At 35.9% G+C, this 17,711-nt stretch overlaps 1 protein-coding gene across 1 annotated transcript in view; it reads left to right on the top strand.

The window, feature by feature from the left end:
• Window positions 1-15,270, top strand: part of LOC129224146 (rhophilin-2-like) — a 59,737-nt gene extending 44,467 nt beyond the window's left edge. Inside the window, exons 11-15 of the mRNA XM_054858561.1 lie at window positions 1,011-1,208; window positions 4,719-4,795; window positions 7,583-7,735; window positions 10,887-11,135; window positions 12,603-15,270. Coding sequence (XP_054714536.1) covers window positions 1,011-1,208; window positions 4,719-4,795; window positions 7,583-7,735; window positions 10,887-11,135; window positions 12,603-12,719 — 794 coding nt within the window. The 3' untranslated portion in view covers window positions 12,720-15,270. The remainder of the gene's footprint in view (window positions 1-1,010; window positions 1,209-4,718; window positions 4,796-7,582; window positions 7,736-10,886; window positions 11,136-12,602) is intronic.
• The last annotated feature ends 2,441 nt before the right edge of the window (window positions 15,271-17,711 follow it).

Genomic DNA, 17,711 nt, shown 5'->3' with positions numbered 1-17,711 from the left:
ATTTATTCGTCCATCTTATGATAATTTTTTTCTTAAAATTGGAATAAAAAAAGAACCACATCGAATTTTTGAAAAATCGCTTCGAGGTGCACACCCCCATGCTACAAACTAACTTTGTGCCAAATTTCATGAAAATTTGGCCGAACGGTCTAGGCGCTATGTGCGTCCAGGGCCGGATCAAGGATTTCGGGGCCCATAGGCATTAGAAGTGATGGGGCCCCCTCACACATCCCCAATTTGAGGGAGTCCGGGGGGTTTTCCCCGGGGGAAACTTTGAAAAACAGATATCAAATTCTTTATTTTTAGGCCTTATGTGGGGGAGGGACTTAATCCCCTCCCCCCGTCTAATTCGTTTGTTTCTTTGGATGTAATTGGTAGTATTCATAGTTTTACAAAATAAAATAGAACATATTCCCTAATAATATCTTTATAAGCTATTATGTGCATACACATACAGTTGATATTACGTTTCATGATTAGAAAATTTTCAGCTAACAGGTAAGCAAAATAAATTTTAAAAAACTACTTACGATTTAACAGAGCTGTTGTGGGACGAATCTTTGAAAAATACAACATACACAAACCTACATCACAGTCACTGCACATTGTACGTACATCCTTTCGAACTCTTTTAAAATTATCAGTTCCTTTCCTTGCACACGCGATACAGTTCAAGTGCTTGAGGAGAACAGGGGTGGGGGATGAGGAAGTTTTAACTTTTTCACCTTGAATGCTTGAAAATTTTTGGTTGGAAAAGAAAACCATTTTTTCACTTTTAAACTTTAATATTTCTTGGGGCCCCCAAAAACTTTCGGGGTCCCAAGGCGGGTGCCTACATTGCCTATTTAGTAATCCGGCTCTGTGTGCGTCACAGAGATCCAGACATCCTACAGACATCCAGACAGAGAGACTTTCAGCTTTATTATTAGAATAAAGATAAAGAAAACGGTACTTATCTTTGTCGAGAAAACTCGCTATGCGTTGCGTCTCAATTCCATCTTTATTCGCAGGTCGTTCGCACCTGCACCAGAGCATCGCGCTGCACGAGGAAGCGCTCCGGACGTACCGCATGTGCCGTCAGCTGCAGCTCATCGACAGTCTGCACGACCTGTTGCAGAGGGCGAAGGAGAACTCCGTCAGCCTGCTCTCCAGGCTCATAGAGGACTCGGATCAGTTCCAAGACGTCGCCGAGCCCCTCCCCATACGAGGTGAGTTCCACGCTGCCGATCCTTGAATAGGGAAGTTTTCGATTTTTCAATTTTATTTTTATACTAGTAATACCCGCACGGCTTTGCCCGTAATAGAAAAATCAAAAGGTCTTTTGGTTCGCCTGTATATTTGCAAATAATGTATGGTGAATTTTCTCGCCAGTTGGCTTGTACCCATGTTACGGTTCCACGTTATGATAATTTTGTATCTCGCCAATTGGCTTGCGCCCATGTTACGGTTCCATGTTATGATAATTTCGTAATTTACTCGTCCATCTTATGATATTTTTTTTCTTAAAATTGGAATAGAAAAAGAACCACATCGAATTTTCGAAAAATCGCTTCGAGGTGCACACCCCCATGCTACATACTAACATTGTGCCAAATTTCATGAAAATCGGCCGAACGGTTTAGGCGCTATGCGCGTCACAGACATCCAGAGATCCTACAGACATCCTCCGGACAGAGAGACTTTCAGCTTTATTATTAGTAAAGATGATAGAGTAACATGTATGAACATCATAGGTGAAAAAAAATTTGCGATACGATAAGTAGTTTTTTTCTAAATTAATTTTTAAAGTTCAAGCGATTGAGACGTCAAATGGCACAGGAAGTGATGTCATGCGCTCTTCCGCCGCGGGAGAAGCCGAAGGACGTGCAGTTGACTTCGAAGACGAAACGTAAGGCTTACCTCCTCGCGTTTCTGGAACATTAAACCTCTCATCCTCTCGGAAATATTCGAATACCATCATTGATGTTACTTGAGGAAGATTATTTAGATTGCGCTTTAACGAATCCGGCCTCCATAGTGTGTTCAAAAGGATTATTGAATTTCTAAAAAATAAAAATATCAGCGCGCTCAAAATGTCCCTAGCGAAAACAAGGGATCTTCGGCGGAAGGCTGCCCGTTAGGGCCCTGTGACGTAAGCTCGTGACGTTTCAGAAGAGCGCACTTTGGCGCATGGATTTTTTAAAAATTCATTAAAAAACAAATCACGGTGTTTCAAAATTCGGCGATGGTGAATTTTTTAGTTTTGAGGGTCAATTAACAATATCCAATAGTCAAAATATGAACATTTAACAGGTTGCAACTTCCCTATTGCTCTTTTAACCTATCGCTTTAACCCAGTGATTCCCAACTTTTTCACTACTGGGGGCCACTTGGTGTCCTTCCGAATCTTAAGCGGACCACATGTGATAGAAATAATACAGAGTTAGCATAAAAGAATATCCCGGTTTTAAAAATTCATATTTCATAAACTATTACACTTACCACTATGAATGATACATAAAAAGAAACATTCCAAGTTTTTTTGAACGTACGTGATTACTTAAACATGCGCGTTCCACAACGGTGGAATGGACGTGATGGTAGATAATGATTTACCCTATATGTGTTGGTCAGTCAGATCCCTAGACCTAAACCCGTGTGATTTTTTATGTGGTTTCGTCAAAGATAGTGCTTATACACCACCATTGTCTACAACATTGCAACAACTGAAGGATCGCATATCGCATATGTGTAGCATTACGAAAAATTGACAGTGAAACACCTGAAAATTTAAAAATTAAACACTTGAAACACTTTATTTTTCGTATCAATTACATTAAGTGATAGAGATGAAACACTCAAAAATATATAGAATGAACTAGAATACAGGTTAGATGTGTGTCGCGTTACGAAAGGCTCACACATCGAACATTTGTGAGTTAAAAAAAAACTTGGAATGTCTTTTTTTTTTTCCAATAGGGAAGTTGCAACCTATTAAATGTTCATATTTTGACAATTGGTTAATTGACCCTCAAAACTAAAAAATTCACCATCGCCGAATTTTAAAACACCGTGATTGATTTTGAATGAATTTTTAAAAATCCACGCGCAAAAGTGCGCTCTTCTGAAACGTCACGAGCTTACGTCACAGGGCACTAATGGGCAGCCTTCCGCCGAAGATCCCTTGTTTTCGCTAGGGACATTTTGAGCGCGCTGACATTTTTATTTTTTAGAAATTCAATAATCCTTTTGAACACACTATGGAGGCCGGATTCGTTAAAGCACAATCTAAATAATCTTGCTCAAGTAACATCAATGACGACATTCGAATATTTCCGAGAGGATGAGAGGTTTTATGTTCCAGAAACGCGAGGAGGTAAGCCTTACGTTTCGTCTTCGAAGTCAAATGCACGTCCTTCGGCTTCTCCCGTATTGGAAGAGCGCATGACGTCACTTCCTATGCCATTTGACGTCACAAGCGCTTGAACTTTAAAAATTAATTTAAAAAAAAAACTACTTATTGTATCGCAACATTTTTTTCACCTATGATGTTCATACATGTTACTCTATCATGTAAAAGTAAAATTGAAAAATCGAAAACTTCCCTATGGGGCTGTGTAAGAGGCCATTTAGCCTTTACCAGACCTAGTGCGCTCCCCGACAAGGAATCAGTCTTTCAGGTGCCACCATTTTGGCGCTGATGCACCTGGGCTCTCTTTGATGCGAAACTGCACTAGGAATTTAATTTTACCGAGGGAATTCAAAGCCAAACGAATACCCGAGGGAACTTTCACATGAAGCATAATCATAGGACATGGGTGCTAATGATTTTCTGTGTCTCGAAAATCCACCGACTGGCGACTTCAGATTACTTAGATTGTTTTAAAGATGGAGTGTTTTTATGGAAGGTATAAGACAGCGGTCGGCAGCTGGCGGATCGCGGTTGGACCAAAACCTGGACCGTCAAACATGTTTTGAAATTATAAATTACACAAATAAATTATTTTAGAAAATTTTTATGCAGGTTACCATACTTTCACCACCAGTTATATCACTTTTTCTAGTATTTAGGAAGTAATGGTGTTACTGATTCCAGTTTTTAATGGATAGAAAATAATATTAAGTGTTTTTCTAAAATTTCCGGACCCCAACTAAAACTACTTGCATGCCCCTGGTTACAGGGGCGGATCCAGAAATTTTTGTAAGGGTGGTCAGGTTTTAATGAGCAACATTATACCACCTGCGAAAAAAAGCATGAGGTATTACGATATATTTCATTTGAAGCACTAAATATCATGTTGTAATCACAAAGATTATTTTTGCTGATGCTCAATGCACAGAGATAATGTCCACAAATGTCGATTTGATAAAAACCCTAAGTCGGGACCCAATTTTCGGAATTTTTGTAGGGTACAAAAATTTTTTTATGGAAGAAAAGAAAAAATACGTGTCTTCTAAAAGCATTCGAAGAAACCACTGTAAAATTTTTAGCGAAAAAAAAAAAGACATGTATCTGACCTACCTGACTCTTATAAAAACTGGCTCTTTAGTAGCAGTGACAATTTTCATTTTGACGACTGTTTAGTGTCAGAAGCTCAAAATTTTCGTCTTCGGAAAAGGAGTTTCTTGTTGTATCGAAACACATTTTTACAAATTTACTTTATAAACATTTATTTCATCGATTAATGGTTTATATTGTTTTATGTTATAGAAATATAACCATTTTGTTCTTTTTTTAGCTTCTACAAAATTTCAGCTGAAACTAACCGATCCTGATCTCAGCCAATACAAAGCCTCAGACTTATTCAAAGCTCTTGTAAGTATTCTTACAAAGTTTTCTTCCCTAGCTGCACCAATAAATGATTTCTAAAAAAAAAAAAGTGAAAACTTTTTTTAGAAAGTAAAGGAAAAAATGAACAATGTAGTCAAATCATTCTTTAAAAATACCAATTTATAAATGAAATTATTGAACACGTTACAAAACAATTATATAATGGGGTCGTTTCCGAAATTTTGAAAGTTTTTTTTTTTTTTTTTTTTTTTTTTCTGAAAGAGCATGCTTAAAAACATAGGATTTGACCTTTTTAGCCTACTTTCCCTGTAAAAGTCAGAAAAAGAAGAAAAAAGCATGAAAGAAGGCTTAATGCATCTTAAAAATATCGTGAAAAACAAAAAAAAGTCAAAAATAAATAAAATAATTAAATAAATATTGAAAAATTAAAAATTGGAAAGTAGGGTATTGAGATGGGGAAAAATGTCTGTCTCTCTGTCCCCCCCCCCCCCTAATAACTTTTGAAGGAATAGTCCGATTCGAAAAAACTTTTTTTTGTTCAAAAGATCTCGGCGAGGACACCTCATTCCCATATTTCACTTTTTGATTTGAACTATTTTTTGTTCAATTTTGAACAGTTCAAAAAAACTTAACATTAGCGCCTACGGGGAAATTCAAGGCAATTCCGAACTGTGAGGCGAATTTGCTTCAAACAAACTTTGTAGGAAAAAACTTTTGATGAAAACCTTGTACATAAAATATCTTTTTGATTTGAACAATTTTCCGTTCAATTTTGAACAGTTCAAATCCCTTAACATTAGCGCCTACGGGGAAACTGAAAGTCAATGTAGATTCCGTACTTGAAGGCGGATTTACTTCAAACAAATTTTGTTGGAAATAGCTCTTGACGCCAGACTTCGACTCCGAGAATTTAGGGGCACTTGACTCCGACTCCTGTGCCCGACAATTAATCGGACTCCGACTCCCCGACTTCGACTCTGACTTCGTAGCTTTGGCAAAAATTTATACACGGAGGACAAATGACTGACTCCGATTCTTAGATATTCGACTCCGACTCCTTTACCCCAAAATGAGATTGACTCCGACTCCGCAGCTATGGTTTTGACTCTGAAATAATTATTGTTGATCTGACTTGTTTTTATTTTTACGCTAAAGATTTAATTTAGGTATTCAGTTTTCGGCGAATAAACTGGAAGTCATTATGTTTCTACATAAAGATATGGGCAGACGATTTTTTTTTTTTTTTTTTTTTTTTTTTGACAATGAAAATTATTTCTTTAAGTTGACATTTTATTGTTTTCATTTATTTTGGTACGTGCATTAATTCATTTAAAAAATTGTTTTTGGCAACAGGGTAAAAAGAAACGATTTTTTTTTTTTTTTTTTTTGATATGATGTATTTACGTTAATGAGCTTATTAATTTAATTATTATTTTTTCGTTTTGAAAGCTGTTAAAGATTTTTTAATGGAAAAAAGTGTATTAGCTGCTTTGTTTAAAAGTTGCTGCTTTTCTTTTTTTGAAAAAATTTGGGATTTTAGCTATTTTTGAGAATATTGATCAGGTACTAGAAAGTAGTATGGGTATACGGGAAAGTAGGCTCGTCTAGTTCTAGACAGAACTTCTTGTTTACTTTCTTTTACAAAAAAGAAAGTATTGTATTCGCGAAAAAATTTTCACTCAAAAATCGACCTTAATTTCCATTTTCTCACCTTCGAATGAATGTCGAGTTTTTTCTTTTTCGACTCGACCACACGTGCATATATACCTAAGAACGTATAGACGCCCGAAATATCCATTTTGGCGATTCCCAAGTTAATTACAACGAGTTTTCTCGTGACATCTGTATGTGCGTATGTATGTAGCATAACTCAAGAACGGTATGTCCTAGAAAGTTGAAATTTGGTACGTAGACTTCTAGTGGGGTCTAGTTGTGCACCTCCTCTTTTAGTTGCATTCGGGTGTTTCTAAAAGAGTCTTTTGCACCTCATTGGAGGGAAATCATTGTTAATTTCGATGCACACTCAAGTGGTGTTATAATTTTGCGGACACTTGGCGAGATATCACCAGTCTTTTGGTCGCCAAGTTTTGTCACCAACTTGGCGACAAATTTGGCGATTTTTTTTCTTTTTAATGTGGTTTCAATTTGGCCACTGTTGGTGACATTCAGAGAATAAACTATTGAATCACATTAAAATTGCCAATAATGGGAAAATAGTATTATATTGGTGTGAAAGGAAGTCATGTGATGCACACATCAGCTCGTTTTAAAATAATTTGACTAAGTTTAGTATTTATAAACAATTATTTTAATCGGTGCGCAGACTCAGTTTCATTTTTTACGCTTCTACGCATGACATCACGACTTATGAACTACCATTCTCTGTTGCCATTAACGCCGAGCACAGTATTTAATTCCCTTCTTTACTCATATGTAGTGGCGACGATATAGTTGATAGGAAGCGTAGAGCGCAATATTTAATTCACTTCTGTATTTTTATAACCTGGAAACGCGGTAGACAGCAAGCGTAAACATTCAGCTCGGCAGTGGAGTAGCGCCAAAGTACATCATTTGTGACGTCTTAAAGACCATGCCTTGTTTGAAAAATCAAGCATTTGAAAAAATTTATTCAAAAATAACTGCTGGGAAAATAAAAGTATTTTCTGGGTCCATGTTTATTTTTATTTATTTTTTATTTTTATTTTTTTCTTTTGCTCATTCTATCAATTTCAGTGACTAAACTTTTGACTGAAGGAACAACCTCATTCAAAGAGCTTGGTTTCAGTTCATAATTCTCTCGTTTCTGTATAGGGTCCTCTGAAATTTTTCTCTGCGAAGCGTCACTGGACGGCTGCTCGAATAGTGGAGTTGAAGAAAACGAATGATGACGTCAGTTTTGGATTCAGTGTCAAAGAAGATTCACCAGTTGTCGTCACCAGGGTCGAAATTGGAGGCATCGCCGAGGTAAGTTCATGTCTTCAGAAACATCTTCCCACAAATTCAGAGTAGTCCTCACTTGAGTTTGCTACAATTCCCTCAAAGTTGAGGGTTTGTGTTGCCGTCCTGTCCTGTTTCCACGCCAATTGCGACTAGGATTAAATATTTACAGTCACTTTTCTATCTACATTATTGGCTCTACATAATTAACGATTCTCTTATACTTATTTATTGGTTGTCCTTTATTTTATAACTAGTGGTACCCGCACGGCTTTGCCCGTAACAGAAAAATTAAAAGGTCTTTTGGTTCGCCTGTATATTTACAAAGAATGTATGGTGAATTTGATCGCCAATTGGCTTGTACCCATGCTACGGTTCCACGTTATGATAACTTCGTATCTCGCCAATTGGCTTGTGCTCATGTTACGGTTCCACCTTATGATAATTTCGTAATTTACTCGTCCATCTTATGATATTTTTGTTCTTAAAATTGGAATAGAAAAAGAACCACATCGAATTTTCGAAAAATCGCTTCGAGGTGCTCACCCCCATGCTACATACTAACATTGTGCTAAATTTCATGAAAATCGGCCGCACGGTCTAGGCGCTATGCGCGTCACAGAGATCCTGACAGACAGACAAGAGATCCGGACAGAGATCCTGACAGACAGAGATACTTTCAGCTTTATTATTAGTAAAGATGAAGCGCTACTTTCTTTCATTGGACCATGATTTGTTGTAACTCGTTGACACAAAAGAATCAAATATACGTTGCTGTTGCTATCAAGACATGGCAACAACCTACAGTAACGAATAGAACAACAATGTATTTTTCAACTGTTACCTAGGTGTGAAATCAGTACTAGGCTTTGTCGTCAACGTTACCCCTTGTGTAACAACATGTTTATCAGGTAAAGGTAGTTTTGAAAACTTCTACCCGTTGAACGGTCAGTCTAAGGTACGTGCAGCATGGATAGAGTGAATTCTTCCAGAATAAAGAAATGTTTCGCTGTGTATTATTAGGTACACGAAACGTTAACATACATGCTGCCGGAGAACTGATAGTTTTCCGCAGGAATCATGCAAGATACCCTCCCATCACTTTGTGTGTGTCATTCTGGTTCTATGGGTGCCTAGACGTATAAATAGGCTTGCCGGACGTAAGCCTAAATACGTTTTCAGACAGACCCTGTTGTCCCGGTTACTCATACTAATGAATGATATTTCAATTGTTTTTACTTTTTTTTACAAAAAAGGAAGTATTGTATTCGCGAAAAAATTTTCACTCAAAAATCGGCCTTAATTTCCATTTTGCTCACCCCCGAATGAATGTTGAGTTTATTTTTCAACCCAACCACACGTGGAAAAGTGCGCAAGAACGTACATACACCCGAAATATCCATTTTGATGATCCCCGAGTTAATTACAACGAGTTATCTCGTGACCTCTGTATGTACGTATGTATGTGCGTATGTGTATGTATGTCGCATAACTCAAGAACGGAATGTCCTAGAAAGTTGAAATTTGGTACGTAGACTCCTAGTGGGATCTAGTTGTGCACCTTTTTTTTGGTTGCATTCGGATGTTTTTAAGGGGGTCTTTTGCTCCTTTTTGGGGGGAAATCATTGTTAATTTCGATGTAAACTCACGTGGTGTTATAATTTGGCGGACATTTGGCGATATATTGCCAGTCTTTTGGTCGCCAAGTTTTATTGCCAACTTGGCGACAAATTTGGCGATTTTTTTTTTTAAAATTTGGTTCCAATTTGGCCATTGTTAGTGATATTTGGAGAGTAAGCAATTGAATCACATTAAAATTGCCAATAAATAGGAAATGACATTAAATTGGAGTAAAAGAAAGTCATGTGAGGCACACATCAGATCGTTTACATATTATTCTCCCACTATAAACTACATCCATCACTAATTTCATTTATTTCTGTCCAACATTTCTTGAGAAACTGCTTTCCGTCTTCTAATTTTGACCACCAGTATAATTGAAACCAATCGTTTCAAAATTGTAGACCTGCTAGAGATGAAAATGTAAGATCACTGAATTTTAAAAAGCAACCTTTTTAGAATGTCTTTTGTGTGTTACCTAGTCCCTATTCACCTAGAGTTTCATTTTAGAATTTATCACGCATGTGGCAATAGAGTTTATTTCCATTGCCCCATGTTTCTTTTTAACCGACTTCAAAATGGAGGCGGTTATCAGTTCATACCGTATGTATGTTTACTTTTTTTTTATTTTTATTTTTATTTTATTTATTTTTTTTTTTTTTTTTTTTTTGTCCACTCACAGCGTCTCACCTAGTGAACCGAATTTGGTGGTTCTTTTTTGATGGATAGGGGATGGCTCAACTTAGGTCCCATTACTATGTTTGACCATATTTGTTCTTTAGAAAAATCGTTATGGGCAAAAAACAGTAAATTTTATGCAATTTCCCTATTAAATGATTAAAATGATATGAAGCCCGTTGTTATAAAAGTTTGGTGCCATATAACAGTAACATTAATAGTAATTTTAATGATAATTTTGAATAAAGGCTTCTCTGAAGCAATACAGTGATATAGAGCCGAACTTCTTACTAGGTAACTTCTTACTTTTACTGAAATATCTACATTTACACAAAAAAGAATGAAATAAAAGAAATTTTGAAAAAAAAAATAGAACCGACTTCAAAATTGCTCTAAAAAGTGAAAAATAATTTTATTTTTTAAACACCATCGATACTACTTTTAAACATAATTTTTGAAGTTGGCGCAAAAACGATAGATAAAATCATTCACAGCCGTAACTCAACTAAAACTATAAATTTAACCGGGCGCAGTTTCTTCACTACCACATACATTATGCATTGATGATAGCATATTTGAGTAAGGATATAAATGTTTCGTTCCTAACTTTGGTCGACTTTCTGAAAAAAATATGAACGAAGCATGGTTAGACTGGATTTTACTTTTTGTTTTTGCGCCAACTTCAAAAATCATGTTTAAAAATATTATCGATGGTGTTTAAAGAATACAATTATTTTTCACTTGTTAGAGCAATTTTGAAGTCGGTTCTATTTTTTTTTTTCAAAATTTTTTTTCACCCAAATTGAACCTACTTTACTAATGCTAAAACAGAAACTTTGTTTTAAGTATCCCTAACTTTTGTGCCCAATATTCTCTCTAGGCTTGTGGACTGAAAGAAGGGGATTACATCGTAGCCGTGAACGATCAGGACACGAAGTGGGCATCTCACGATGACATATCTCGCCTCATCAAAGGGGCGGGACATCAGATATCCCTTAAAGTGGTCACGCCCATGAACTGGAAGTACCTGCACTCGAGGGGCGGGACGGCAGGCATGTCCGTCTGTTCCAAGTCTACCTCTTCCAGCAGCTCGGGAGTAAGCTCTTCCTCTTCCAGAAACCCAAGCCCGGTAAGAATCCTTAGTTTGAATGACCTCGAACGCAGAGTTCCATTTTACGCGGGGGTGATCGGTAAACATATCCACGCGCTTCTAAATGAGACAACTAGACAACTTTAACTTGGGCAATTCAATGTACAAAAGAAATCTTAATGTCCTTTACATCACTTGTCTGTTGTTATTTTAGTTATTCTTATATTTTAAAAACTGCTGCTCTTACAACAAAATGCTATGATCCGAATATACCTTCTGCCGAAAATAAGGCCCCTATATATACGAGCCGGTGCATCAGTTTAAGATCAGCCATTTTGGATCGGAGTGCGTGTTTTAGTGGTTGTCTTTTCTGGCGAGTTATCACATTTGGTGATTGTTCACTGCAAGCGGTTATTAGCGACACGTCAATTGTTTGTTAAATAAAATATTGTTTTCGGCAAATTTGGCGAAACCCAAAACTTTACTGTGGTAACCCTAACAGCGCAACAATGAAAACTCCGATCCAAAATGGCTTAACTTAAGCTGATGCGTCGGCTTATCTATATAGCGGCTTTAACCGAAAACAGCGAAATAGTATCATCGGATACCACGTGACGAAGGAGGAGCCAATTGCCTTCTTGTGAAAAACGGACAGTACTGTTCTCACTTGATGTTTGACGGTAAATTCCAAGTTCGGCTTTTCTTTTCTTCTGTGACAGTTGGAGTTATCCTGAGCTAAAATGCCTGGCCATTGCTTTGTTAGCCACGCCTTAAAAGCGCTATTATACCCTATCTTTCGAAGTCTTCTTAGGGTAGTTTGACCGTTAGTTGAAGACCTAAACACAACTTCACTTTCAAAATTTAATTCTTGAAATTAAAAACATGTTGATGAGTGTAATTATTCAAACTGAACTGAGAGAACTTTTATAGTTTTGCATCCGGATTTTGTGAGGCTTAAATGAAAAATAGGGTGCAGCAAGTCATTCAATGGACTTATCTAACCAGTGGATAAACACAACATTTTCCGGCTGTTTACTTTTTTTTAATTTTTATTGAAGGAAGTGACTGTTGCCTGTTGGTCTATAAGAAGCACTTTTAGAACCTCATTTTAAAAACTCAATTCTGAACTGTTTGCACTGGTCAGGTACAAACAGTTGTTCGGTTTATAGTTTTAAGGCGCACTGGTCATGCCACCTTAAAACTATACTTTAATCTTCTATGAACTCTTTCATCTTCCTGATCAAAGAAAACTCATAGATAAAGAAGCCACACATCAGCTAGACTTCTTGACTTTCTGGTACACATTTCACAGTACCGTAATACTTCTCAGTAGCCACGTGGGTATCTTGCCCCTAGGCATTAATGTTTGAAAATTATTTTAGTTTCGTAAAGTCAGGAAACGGTTCCCTATCCAGATGTTCTTCCTGAATTTGATTTTTCATATCGCATAACATTTTGATAAACGTTGGACTTATGCTTTCCCTTCTTTTGTTTCTTTTTTCCAAGGTAGGAAGTGTGTGTAGCAAGGAAAGCGACAAGAAAGGCAGTTGGAATCCATTTAGGCGACGCAGTTCGAAAGACCCTCTGGAGGCAAGCTACATAACCAACGTCCTCTACAGGTGATCGAACCTAAGTTACATCCCTCGTCGTCATCATCATCATCATAAAATCTAGCTCAAGCAATAACTTTACTTCAAATTTTTCAGAAATGATTTTTCTAACAATATCTACACCTTTATTGTGATATCTTCCTTGGATTTCTTTCTTTCCTGAAATTTTTTTTCAAATATTGACTTTTTTTACGAGAAGCCTACTGGTGAATCTAAATCCTTACAGAATAACTTTCTTCCGAGTTTGTAGGCCACAGTCTATACAAGATGTTTCAGGATAACATTTCGGCTGACATTTCTTCAGTCTTCAAAGGACAAATGGTTTTTCAATATTTCATAATGTGCTCTGAGGAATCCTGAGACATGTCAGGTGGAACATTAACCAGAAACGTTTTGGGTCACGACGCATAAACTACATGCAAAATATGGACACTGGCCACGAAAGCTGAAGTTTTCCTGACTCCTTACATTTGTAATTCGTCGTATTTTTCTTTCTCTCTGATACATGCCTAAAAGGGGGGAAAGCAAGTGTGTTTTGAAGTTGTTTTTTTATATATTCAAGTAATTTTTTACTGCAATTATGCCATCAGTTTTGGATCGAAAAACAAACTCTATTTACTAATGAGGATAGTCCGTGAACAGAATTAACGCATTGAAAATGAAGGATTATTAAATTAAGCAAAATTACTTTGAGGAAGCAATCTTCTTGGAGTACAATGTTATTGTAGTATCCTGTATTACAAAAAAACATTACTCCATTTTCTGCACTTGTTCTTCGATTTCTTGAAATTCGGAATTATTTCATCCCACTCTCTAGCCCTTGATGTTTTTTCAAGTCTACTTGAGTGGACGCTGCACCTTTTTACTCGGTTGTCAGTCACTTCGTGTTCTGAAGTGTTCTTTCATGAACAACCTTTCACAGTCTTCTCACCTCCCCCCCCCCTATCCCTCATCCATAAGGAAAAGGTTCATCTGATTGTTATTAATGTTTTTTTCTGCATTGGTTTTTCGGAGTAACTTTTTTTCCCCCGACTTAAGGTTAATGTTTTAGTATTGCTTGTGCACAACTTAGTAAAGAGAAAACTTTTACACAAAATAATTACTCTGTATCTTTCATTTAATGTATTGAGATATTTTTTTAGTTTGTTTTTGGGTAATGCATGGCTTAGGAAATGATATTTTAATTATTTAAATACCTATGGGTAGCACTAAAATGGTTTTCCAAGAGCGTGGACTTTTTTGACTTCGGTAATTTAATTAAATAATAATAAAATGAAGATCATACTTGCGCACTTTGAAGCAAAGGGGTATACGTTCCAAAGATAAAAAATTTGGAGATAACTAATACAAAAGGTGGAAGAAACTCTCGTCTGTTTTGTGACTAGAGATGTAATAGTAGCCCTGGTAGGTACTACCGAAACTAAAAAACTGTTGTACTACAAGAAAATGTCTAGGAAACTGGATTTCTCCATGAAGGTTTCTAGTAACAATGTTGCTTCTTTCTAAGTAACGTTGACAATGGTACTTAAGAAGAAGCTGTATCGTTACTGGAAAAGTTATGGAAGCCCAGTTTCCTTGACATTTTCTAACAATACCGCAGTTATTTTCTTTTCTTTTTCACCTTTTTTTTTTTTTTTTTGGTGATTTAGAAAAAAATTCAATGCAAGCCTATCAAGGATCTGAACTTTAAACGCGTTTTTCTCAAAACTTTAAGCAGTCCATTTACTTCCCTTTGCTTCTCACTGTCAATTTCCAAAGAGACATCAAAAATTTGACACCAACTCTGGGAATTTTTGCCATATTTATGAATTTTTGTTCAAGATTAGAAATGTGCTTGGTTTGTTTCTTCATATAAGTAGTTTTCGTGCTTAGAATAGTTTTACTTCTTTATGTTTTTAATTTTTCAGAATAGTTTAAGTATTTTTCCTTTTCAAAAATATATTTTTCTTTTTAAAACCGTGCATTATGAAACTTGGATTATAAAGAAAAAAATATCCAATCGAATTAAACACATCTAAATATCTTTGTTTTATTTTTTTTTTTTGCTTTCTAAAAGACTACTCATACAAATCTAAAAAAAGTTTATTGTTTGTTAGTGTTGCATCTTGGAATTGCAATTATTTTGTGACTTATATTTTATCGATTCCGAAATTGTCTTCAATATGCTTTCGATATGCGATCAGATTGAAGTGCCATTTTCCACTCTTTTGTTTTATAAATAACCATGCATTTTAAAAGGTTTTCTTTCTTTTTTTTATTTTAAAACTTGAAATGTAATATTAAAATCACGTGTGAACTGAAAATCCATTCGCACCCACTCAATATTAGCCTTTATAGAAGAACTTTAATGTGTCTGAAAATTTCTATGAATAAAGTAAATCTTTGGAGCTCCTAACTGTAATGGGGTGAAAAGAAACTGACTTGCATTTCATGTAAAAATGCATCTGACGTTCATCTTGTGGATATTATTTCATGTCTAAGGGTGTAAACAGCCCTTATTTCTAGTCTCGTCATGCATTGGCTGTACATATTTGCATTGAATAAATTGTTTAATTTCAAATGTGTGTGTTTTATTAGTTTTTTTTCCCGTCCCTTTATTTAATTACTAGTGGTACCCGCACAGCTTTGCCCGTAATAGAAAAATTAAAAGGTCTTTTGGTTCGCCTGTATATTTACAAATAATGTATGGTGAATTTTCTCGCCAATTGGCTTGTACCCATATTACGGTTAAACGTTATGATAATTTCGTATCCCGAATAGAAAAAGAACCACATCGAATTTTCGAAAAATCGCTTCGAGGTGCACACCCCCATGCTACAAAATAACTTTGCCAAATTTCATGAAAATCGGCCGAACGGTCTAGGCGCTATGCGAGTCACAGAGATCCAGACAGAGAGACTTTCAGCTTTATTAAAGATTTTATTTTATTTTTTTATTTATTTTTTATTTATTTATTTATTTATGTTTTTTATTTATTTATTTTTATTTATTTATTTTATTATTTTTTTTTTTTTTGTGACTGGTTTGTGTCTGATACTTTCCACTAAAATGGATGAAGACTAATAGCAAATAGAGCCTATTGTGAGCTGAACTACAGTCACAAATCTAAGTTTTATATTTTGTGACTGAAGTTTGGCTCTCATATTTTGAAATAAAATGAACGAAGAGTAGTCACAAATAGAGCGTATTTAGAATTATACTGCCGTGGGCAAGTAAATGGCAGTATCTGCAAAAATGAGTTTTCTAGATATTTGACGAAACGGGTTTTGGATTCCATACCAACAATAGGGAAATGTTGTAATTAAACCTCTTCTTCGCGCTTTTTTTTTTTTTTTTTTCGGCTGAAACCGAAGAAGCCAGCTTGTACAATAAAGCTAACGTATGATTGGCGGCAAAAGTGCAAAAAGAAAAAAAAATGAAAAAATTGCTGTTACTGCGCTTTACCTGCCCATGGCAGTATAGATAGTTAGAGCCAAGCTACAGTCAAACGTTTGAATTTTATATTTTGTGGATGAAGTTTGGCTCTCATATTTTGAAATAAAATGAACGAAAACCAGTCTCAAATAGATCCTGTTGAGGACTATGTAGATGGATAGAGCCAAACTAGTCACACGTTTGAATTTTATATTTTGTGGCTGAAGTTTGGCTCTCATATTTTGAAATAAAATGAACGAAAACCAGTCTCAAATAGAGCCTGTTGAAGACTACGTAGATGGATAGAGCCAAACTACAGTCACACGTTTGAATTTTATATTTTGTGACTGAAGTTTGGCTCTCATCTTTTGAAATAAAATGAACGAAGACTAGTCTCAAATAGAGCCTGTTGAGGACAATGTAGATGGATAGAGTCAAACTACAGTCACACGTTTGAGCTTTATATTTTGTGACTGAAGTTTGACTTTGATAATTCTAACTCCGTAGGAGGACTAATCAGAAATTTAATTTTTTAAAATAGGGGTGTGGAAAGTCAGTTTGCTTAGCCAATAACGTACTGCCATGGTTATTGATCTATTTTGTCGGAAATTAGTTCCTCTTGATTCTCTTCAAGAAGAAATCAATTTTCTTTAGGTCAGATCAGAGCCATACTATACAACTTTCGTTAATGAAACATTTGTACGAACATCGCTTACAATAATTTTATTTCCTTACCGCACAAGCATAAATTTTATAAACATTTGCGAATATTTTACTGTACCTCGATTTGAATGTAATAAAAGCAAACTTCTTTAACCTCTGCCAATATATTTTATCAACATTAACTGTTTGCGATTGTTTGGAGTTTTCTTTTTCAATTACTTATGAATAAATTTCAATTTTGTACATATTAAAATTCAGTTACGACAAACTTCAATTGACCGCAAAATTTTGTTGGTTGTAACAGAAATTCCGTTTTAATGAGATTCAAGCAATGTAATGGCCAATGAAACGGAACATTTACTTCGTTGAAACGGATATTTCTTTGTATTGGTATTCGCTGAGAGGATGTGTTACTGAATCAAGAATTGTGTTTTTAATACTATGCTGAAATTTTCCGGAAATGACATTGGGCTTAGGTATCCATTTAATAGTCACTTACCCTAGGGTAATGGCACCAGCAAGACATGCTTAAGCAACGCTCTCAGGTTGACTCAATTTTCTGAGCTTTTTTGTGTATATATTTAGAATTTTAAAACTATTCTCCTCTCATGCAACCACAGCTCATCTAACGTTTGGCTGCTTCTGGATCTTCTGAATGAGTTAATTCTATCTTATTTACTCAATTTCGAAAAGAAGTCCGAACCCCCAGTAACAGACACCGACGATTCTGATTATATCCGTACATGCAAGAAGGTCCGTCATTTCATATTTTTTCAGGGAAGGGGGTGTCAAAGGGTAGGGTGACGGCACCAGTAACAGACATGCTTAAGACATCCCCAGAAACAGATACCGACGATTCTGATGATACCCAGTAACAGAAAGGATGAGTAATGGACAATTCCCTTTTTCTCTTCAAAATGTGCAAAAG

The sequence above is a fragment of the Uloborus diversus genome, chromosome 6 (genome assembly GCF_026930045.1).
Source record: "Uloborus diversus isolate 005 chromosome 6, Udiv.v.3.1, whole genome shotgun sequence".
In the NCBI taxonomy this organism is placed as follows: Eukaryota; Metazoa; Arthropoda; class Arachnida; order Araneae; family Uloboridae; genus Uloborus; species Uloborus diversus.
This window is presented reverse-complemented; position numbering and strand designations above follow the sequence as displayed.